The sequence below is a fragment of the Bombina bombina genome, chromosome 1 (assembly GCF_027579735.1).
Source record: "Bombina bombina isolate aBomBom1 chromosome 1, aBomBom1.pri, whole genome shotgun sequence".
NCBI lineage: Eukaryota > Metazoa > Chordata > Amphibia > Anura > Bombinatoridae > Bombina > Bombina bombina.
Genome location: NC_069499.1, coordinates 619,010,172 through 619,019,506, shown reverse-complemented (window position 1 = coordinate 619,019,506; position 9,335 = coordinate 619,010,172). Strand labels below are relative to the sequence as shown.

The window sequence follows — 9,335 nt, the reverse complement described above, 5'->3', positions numbered from 1 at the left end:
AAGCCCATTGTACAAACAAACTCTACTCCAGTAGCCCACTGAGCTTAAACTAAGGTTAAAGCACAATTAAAATACCAGCCTGACTAATGATTAACCCCTTCAACACTAATAAAGGGGTAATACAGTCTCTCTTTCACATTAAGTGCCTGCTCACTGCCATACGTAATATCACAACTATGATATATTGAGTCCCAAATTAAAGCTTTGCTTTAAAGTGCACATTCTCCCATACCCAGAAGACAAAAGTCACTCACCTGCAGTCTGGCCGTCCGGCAGGGGGACTGCTGTACAGTGTGAGAGGACGCCACTCCTCACAGAGACTTGTAGTCTTGCTTTCTGTACCATGGGCAGCAAAAAGGGTTAGGAAAACGCAGCAAGGCCAACCTCACAAATTCCTAACTGCTTTAAAGCCACCACTACTCTACTGAAGAGATTAACATGGACTACGGCTAGACCCAATCCTTAAACAAGGGAAAGACCAGAGCAAAATAATAAAATCTTGCTTGAAGTGAAGGAACTCCAATGTTTTCTTTAGATACCAAAACTTCACCTCCTCCATGCACCAAGGTAAAGAGAATGACTAGGGGTTGTGGGAAGGGAAGTGATACCTAACAGTCTGACTGTGGTGCTCTTTGCCTCCTCCAGCTGGCCAGGAGTGTTATTCCCAACAGTAATTGATGAAGCCAAGGACTCACCATATCTTGGGAAAGAAACTATACCAGCAGATTTTTTTCCACTTGTTAAATGTTTGTCATGAACTTGTTTAAAAATTAAAAAGCAAATCCCTTTTTTTTTTAATAGCATCTTTTGCCTGTTCATATAGTATTTTTCCCATGATCAGTACCCAACCAAAACATAGCTTAACTCATATCTTAAATCTTTGGCATACAAATTAATTCTGATAATGAGAATATTCACTTTTATGTTTTACTTTTGACTTGACCAAGTTTCTTTTACTTCTGTGATGGTCTTAACATTCTTATAAAAAATCCACTTTAAAAACATTTGATAATATTTAACTAGATTTTCTAAATAAATATTTGTTAAATGCAAATAGCAGCTCATAATGTACATCAGTATGGTTTAGAAAACCATGCAAAAAAATCACCAGATCTGTCATACAACATTTTCACACGGAAATTCAAATGAATTTAATTTTGCCTGTTTGATCTCTTGAAATGGGATTAAACGGGTTGTTAAGAGCCGCAACACTTTCTGGATCAGAATATCGACCGTGAACCAATCAAGAGTGACATATGCATGTAGCTGCCTATCACCATGGGAGCATGTCTGAGTTTAACTATGTGTTTATGTCCTTTGGCAGGGGTTAAACTCGTAGTTACCAACAACATTATAAAAAAAAACTATAGCATGTTATTATTACATTTAAATGTACCTTTAATATAATTTTATTTTAGTAATTAACCCATTTTATAAATCTCACAGGTTAATGACTATACATTTTCACTGTTTTCCATGATTACACTGGTAAGTAGAAAAAAGGAAGGTAAACATTATATATTAAAATAATCTCTAAATATCACAGATTGTGTTAATTGCACTTTTACAACTACCTGATTGATTCTGTTTGTATGAAAGGACAGTACAATTTTGAACAATGCTCTGAAACATCAACTGGATCTCTTTATACCTAGCCATAATAAATCAAGTATTAGAATCTCACTTCCTTGACAATAACGGATGGTGTCTAGAAATGTAGAACTGTTTCTCACAACTTTATGGTAGACAAAAGCAGTTCTTATGATTGTCCGTTCTGTTCCCACTTAAAAAGATATCACACAGAGATTTTATTAAAAACATTTTACATAGAGCATTTCAAAACTGATGACAGCACATTTTTATAGGCATTTCCTTAGCCACATGGTTTCCTCTTATTGTAAGAACCCATATGACTGATCTTAATTTACCAGAAATATAAAAGGTTAACTGTCTGTTCATTTATACATTTGGTACCGGGGGACCTGTAATACAATGCAGCCTCCCTGGCATCAAATACATTAAGCAAACCCTGCAGGGCATCTTCAGCTCACTGCAACAATGGGTTCCACACTGGAGATATCAGTCCTCCCTGAGTTAACGTTGGTGGCAGAATGAGCACTCTGTGAACTGTTACCTTGTTTAAAGTTACAGTTTTCAGTCCAGGCATGTCGGAATGTGGGTGAGACTGCTTGCAGAGCATGGTTCTGAGCTGTTGTCCTCCTTCTGCACACACAAAGCAGGGCTTTGAGTTCTGATCGGAAGCTCTCATTCAGCCAGCAGTAAATGAAAGGGTTGTAACATGTACTGCTCATAGCAAACCAGTGGAAAGCAAAGTACAAGGCATTGTTACTGCTAATGACTTTACTGGACATCAGGACCAGGTAGCAGTTTAATGGAAACCAACAAACAGCAAAAACAACGACGACCAGCATTAGCATCTTGAGGGTCATCATTTTTTTCCGCCGATGGGCATAGTATTGCTCCATGGTAATATCGCCAATAGCATTCCTCAGCCATAGTTTTTTTGCCACCATTGTGTAAGTAATAGAAATGACAATGAGAGGCAAGACATACAGAAGTACCAATGTGGCTAAGTCCAGATACTTCCAAAACAGGTCAGCTGGATGGGGGAAGCTAGGAAGACAGACCATTCGTACAGTGTTCCTAGATGAGAGAGAACAATGTTAGGGAGCAAGAAAGTCCATAAAGCTTTTTTCTTTTTTTTAAAATAATACATGAAATGAAATTGTATAATAACAAAGGGGAAATATTGATTGATAAACGTTATTAAATATTTTACTCTAATTTCCAAGGGCTTTAAACAGTAATAGAAGTTACAAGTTTAAAATAATGAATTTAAAAATGTAAAATATTAATAATCAGAAACCATTTTACTAACAAAAGCGCTAATCGCCCAAAAAAAACTTTATTATTATTCTTTATTTATTAAGCGCCGACAGATTCCACAGCGCTGCCCATGGGTACAAGGATAACAGTACAGTGGAGAAACAATATGATAAGACACAAAATTTTACAGACAAATACAGGGAGAATTAAGGGCCCTGTTCCCGTGGGAACTTACAATCTAGATATAGATTTATATCTGTAGCAATTGTTTTTTTTTCATGTGAAAATAAATGTGATATGTGGCTTGTTTGATGGACAGAAAACATTTTAAAGTAGGTCCAGATTTACTTTTCTTTAGTGTAGTTAGAACAATATGATTTACCTAAATAATGATGGATAAAATATTTTTTTCTTATAGCTAGATTATAAATTTTTTGTTCATATGGAAAGCTAGAATTCAAATATTTGACTAGTTTCATTACATTATTTCCCATCATTCTTCTTACTCCAGTAGAAGTTCTACCAATGTTTAAAAAAATAATTATATTACTTTTTGTACATTAGGTGATAGCTTCAGGTCTTGATATGTGATTTCACTGACCAATTAAGGACTTATTTCTACTGAGCTATAGATGGTTTTGAGCAAGGTTGACAAACAAAAAAAATTCTGATGGAAGCCATTGTGCTTATCAACAGTTTCTGATGGCACGTTTTACACACAGAAAGTAATAGAAGCTGAAGTACGCAAAATTACATCCGGTTTCCACTGAATGTGCAAACAGGTTAAGCACTGTCGGAAGCTGTTAATAAGGTCTCAAACATTATGACATGTTAAACTAGGTGTAAAAACTTATCTTCTGAAAGCTTAGTTCCCATTGAGATATTAAAGTTTACTGACAATGCTAGTGTTTCATTTTATTATTATTATTATTCTTTATTTATAAAGCGCCAACAGATTCCGCAGCGCTGTCCATGGGTACAAAGATAAAAGTACAGTACTGAGGGCCCAATCTAGATGGTAGGAGGGTGAGAAACAGGAGGTGGGGACTGCAAAGGTGAGAATGATGTTAGTGTGGAGTTAGATGGGGCAGCAGTTTGGCAGGTAGAATTCATTTTTTACTGATTTAGAGATAGGCTTCCATGAACAGAAAGGTCTTTAGGGAGCATTTAAAGGAGGAAAGGTTAGGGGAAAGTCTAACAGCTCCGGGAAGTGCATTCCAGATGGTTGGTGCCACACAAGAGAAGTCCTGTAGCCTGGCATGGGAGGAGGTGATGGTAGAAGATGCAAGGAGCAGGTCATTGTTGGATCTTAGGGGGCGGGCTGGAGTATATTTCTTGATGAGTGAGGACAGGTAGGAGGGGGGCTACGTTGGTAAGGGCTTTGTAGGTCAGGATGAGAATTTTGAATTTAATTCTGCTGTGGAAGGGTAGCCAGTGAAGGGACTCGCAGAGAAGTGAAGCAGATAAAGAGCGTCGGGAGAGTTGGATTAGCCTGGCAGAGGCATTTAGGATGGATTGAAGAGGGGAGAGGCGGGGTAGAGAGGGAGGCCAGTTAGTAGGTTATTACAGTAGTCAAGTCGGGAGATTACCAGGGAGTGGATTAGCTGTTTAGTAGTTTCAGCACTTAGAAATGGACGGATTTTGTAGATATTGCGTAGATGGTTGCAACAGGAGGAAGAGAGCAATTGGATGTGGGGTATGAAGGACAGATTGGAGTAAAGTGTAACTCCTAGGATGCAGACTTGGGGTGATGGGGAGATAGTGGTGTCACCAACAGTGATTGAAAAGTTAGGAACCGGGGTAGAATTAGAGGGGGGATTAGAAGGAGCTCAGTCTTGGACATATTGATTTTTAGGTGGTGAGAAGCCATCCAAGAAGAAATGCCAGATAAGCAGACACTGATGTGAGCAAGGACAGAAGGAGAGAGTGAAGGGGTGGATAGGTAGATCTGGGTATCATCATACATTTATTGTTATATGTCATATTTATTGCCAGGTATAGGACTAGTTGGAGTTATATTCCTATATAAATATCAATATATATTTACATATAAAAATATAATCAAGCACATATCTCGGTAATTCCAAACAGGCCTATGTCTAGGGCAGCAATAAATTGTATGTATAATAATGCATTTAAAAGCTGAATAAAACAAAAAAAATGTGTTTTCTTAAATAAAAGATTTTTTCATATCTTGTATCTTTGTTTTGTTATCTACATAACTCCTGTGTCTTTCTCTCTAGAGGCAATCACAGGTAAGAAGTACAGGCGTTAAACATATGTTTTATAATGTTAGGTCAGGTAACATTTTTGGGAAATCTGACGTCAGATGGAAGCGTTTACACAATGTTAACTTATGCATAAAGGAAAAGACTGACTGCACACATTGTGAAAAAAAAATATTTAAACAGAAACCTGGCACTAACATAGAGCCGTAAACTACTTTTAACTGTTGGGAACTTTGGTAGCTTAGGGCTCAATTTTTATGACTCAACAAGCCCTAAATTGGTAACCTGATATCTCCATGCTTATCTCCAAGCTTTAATCAGTATTGCCCAAATTGCAGTCATGCAGACAAGTTTACTAGGTCTGTTTTCAAGAACCAATAGGCTCACTTTCAGATCATACTAGGTCCATGGAATTGTATCCACACACTTTAGCCTTTCACAGAGGGGAAATTTTATGCAGTATAAGTCTGTCCTGTTCGAAATTAACAGGCAACTCTCCTACCTTTATAAAACATGTGTACAGCTAACTTTAGACATTTCAGCCTATATGGATGCAAAATTCCCCAAGTTAATTTGCATACAGAACTAGGAAAGAGAAGCATTCAACTGACGATGGATTATTTATTTATAAAATATTTTACCAGGAAGGATACTTAGGGGCATATGTATCAATCTCCGAATGGAGCTTGATGCCTCGTGTTTCTGGCGAGCCTGCAGGCTACAGAAACAGCAGTTATGAAGCAGCAGTAACAAAGACCGCTGCTCCATAACCCTATCTGCCTGCTCTGAACAGGCGGACAGACATCGCCGGAAATCAGCCCGATCGTGTACGATCGGGTTGATTGACACCCCCCTGCTGGCAGCCGATTGGCCACGAGTCTTCAGGGGGCGGCGTTGTACCAGCTGCTCTTGTGAGCTGCTGGTGCAATGCTGAATACAACGAGCATATTGCTCGGCGTATTCAGCGAGGTCTGGCGGACCTGATCCGCAGTGTCAGATCAGGTCCACCAGACCTTGATAAATATGGGCCATTGAGATTTCTCTCATTTTCAAGTATGTCCTGGGACCACAAAACATTGCATTGATACGATAGGGTACAATAAAATACAAAAACAATAATAATACACAATATATGCAAACATTTAAGATAGAACTGGTAGGAAATATTTATCAACCATGACAGGTGCATTCTGTTTTGAGATATGTAGAGAGGGATCTCTTAAAGGATATTAGGCTTGGGGAAGTTTTGAAAGTGTGAGGGAGGTCATTCCATAATTTTGGTGCTCTGTAGGAGAAGGAGGATCAAGCTGCTTTCTTTTTGTATTGAGGCAAGCTAAATAATGTGCTGTTATTGGATCAGAGTTTATAGGAGGTGGGAATAGAAGGGTAGAGCATTCTGCTCAGGTAGGGTGGGAGCTTCCCAGAAAGGCTCTTAAACACAGGGCAGGAAAGATCGAGGGTGCGTCTGGATTCCAGCCACAGCCAGATAAGTTCTTTTAGCATGTCACAATGGTGGGTCCTGTAGTTACATTGTAGCACAAAGTGGCAGAACGAGTTATACAATGTATTAAGTTTATTAAGGTGAGTTTGCGGTGCAGGTGCATATACTATGTCCCCGTAATCCATGATAGGCATCAGTATCTGATGTACAATCTTTTCCTTTACTTTAGGGCTGAGGCAGGATTTTTTTCTGTACAGGGCACCTAGTTTTGGATAAAGTTTAGATGCAAGCATTTCTATGTGGAGGCCAAAAGATAGATTGGGGTCTAAAAACATACCTAAGTATTTAAAAGAGTGTACTGCGGTCAGCGTACAATTGGATTTTGTTTTGATGCAAAGATTGGAATTTTGTAATTTGTGTAATTTAGGTCCCGTTCCAAAGATCATTGTGACAGTTTTGTCAGTGTTTAGGAAGAGTTTGTTTTTTGAGATAAACTTTTCTACCTCTGTGATCTGGTCTTGGAGCACTGCTTCAAGCTGCGGCAGATCGGAATTGTTTGCATAGATTACCGTGTCATCTGCGTACATGTGTACAGTTGAGGCTTTGCAGACATTAGGCAGATCATTTATAAATAATGTGAATAGTAGGGAGCCGAGAATGGAACCTTAGGGTACACCACACGTGACTGGGAGAGGGAGGGAGTTGCTGTCAGAAATGGAGACATATTGTGATGCATATGATCGAAACCAGGTTAACGAACGATCAGCAATACCAGAGTTTTTTTAGCAGTTTTTGAGCAGTAGTATGTTGTGGTCTACTGTGTCAAAGGCCTTTTCAAAATCAAGGAAAATTGCTCCAGTTAGGTCTCTTTGTTCCATGCCAGTTTGGATGTCGTTGCAAACTTTTAGGAGGGCAGTTGTAGTGGAGTGATTCGGGAAAAAACCTGATTGATCAGGGGTCAGATAGTTAGATTGTTGGTAATACTCACATAATTGCATATGGACACATTTTTCTAAGATTTTTGACAATATTGGGAGCAAAGATATAGGGCGATAATTAGAAACCAAGGTTAACTCCCCACTTTTATGGATAGGCACTACTCTTGCAGTTTGTATCCAGACACCAAGGATTTGTTAATTAGGGTTGTGACTGGTTTAGCAATTGCCAGAGCACTGAGCTTCAACAGCATTGCTGGGATTTGATCAGGTCCAGACTGTTTTTTATTTTTAGGTTATTAAGGTGTTTCTTAATGACATTGATGGGTATAGGTTTAAAATTGAACTTCTCTATATTGGGTCTTTGCTGATTTAGTGGGGCCTGATACACATTTTTAGTTTCAGGATGCGTGTCATTTATTAGTTTGTCAATCAGGGTGGTGGAGCATCTGACAAAATAACTATTAAAGGCATTTGCTACTTCTAAGGGGAGTTGCAGGGTATGGTTGTCCACATTGACAGTGGGGGTTGGGAGTGGATTGGAGGATTTTGTAAGTTATTTATGAGTTTTCAAAACTTTCTAGGGTTTGATATGTTGTTGTTCAGATTTTCACAGAAATATTGGGCTTTGGCCAATTTTGTTTGTTTAGAGCATATATTTCGCCATTGTCTATATACACAGTGATCGTTCATAGAGCCTGTATGCTTGAACTTTGACCACAATGAATCCCGAAACTGGTACATTTGAATGAGGTCAGCTGTGATCCAATTCAAGTGTGCTCCATTTACTCTAACCTTACACAGCGGGGCATGTAAATTCCAAACTTGTAGCAGTTCAGATTGAAAGAATTCAACTGCAGAGTCTAGATCAGGCATTAGGTTTAATCTGTGCCAGGGGAGGTTATGGATGTTAATTAGAAAAGATTAAAGATTACATTTTTTGAAGGATCTGGGGATTTTAACCTTGGGAGAGGATTTAGTTGCCTTTATTTTGCGCACACAGTACACTAAGCAGTGGTCACTGAAATTGTTAGGGAGAACACCTGCCTCCTGGATTCGGTCGGGAGAAGTGGAGAGAATCTAGTCAGGCAGGGTGTGATTATGGATTTTGATGTTTATGAGAGTTGGGGAGGAGATTAATTGCGTTAGCTGCAAAGATTTAAACAGCGAGCGACAACTATTATTTTTTGGATTCAGCCAATCAATATTAAAATCTCCAAATACCAAAATTTGACTTTTTGGGTTTTGAGCTATGGTTTCACTAAGGAGATGTGCAATAGAAACATAGAAACATAGATATTGACGGCAGATAAGAGCCATAGGCCCAGCAAGTCTGCCCGACCTTACCTAACAGTATAAACTTATCTAGTTCGTAGGATAGCCTTATGCTTGTCCCATGCATTTTTAAAGTCCCCCATAGTGTTTGTTGCTACTACCTCTTGAGGAAGTTTATTCCATAAATCAATCACTCTTTCTGTAAAGAAGTGCTTCCTCAAATTACTCCTCAATCTACTACCCTTTAGCTTGAGCTCATGACCCCTTGTTCTTGAATTTTCCATTTTATGTAAAATACCCACAGCCTCAGTTTTACTAAACCCTTTAATGTACTTGAAAGTTGCTATCATATCACCTCTTTCCCTTCTCTCCTCTAAGCTATACATATTTAGGTCATTGAGCCTATCCTGGTAAGTTTTATTTTTTAGACCATGTACCATTTTGGTAGCCCTCCTTTGCACAGATTCAAGTTTGTTAATATCCTTCTGAAGATATGGCCTCCAGAACTGCACACAATACTCAAGATGAGGCCTAACTAATGATCTATAAAGTGGCATAAGAACCTTACTATTTCTGCTGCAAATACCTCTACCAATACATCCAAGCATT

General features: G+C 38.7%; 1 protein-coding gene across 1 annotated transcript in view; it reads right to left on the bottom strand.

Annotated features, from left to right (window-relative positions):
- Positions 1-1,374: 1,374 nt before the first annotated feature.
- The window catches only part of LOC128645782 (G-protein coupled receptor 83-like), a 193,717-nt gene continuing 185,756 nt past the window's right edge, over positions 1,375-9,335 (bottom strand). The window contains exon 4 of the mRNA XM_053699019.1: positions 1,375-2,664. Within this exon, the coding sequence (XP_053554994.1) occupies positions 2,043-2,664 (622 nt within the window). The 3' untranslated portion in view covers positions 1,375-2,042. The remainder of the gene's footprint in view (positions 2,665-9,335) is intronic.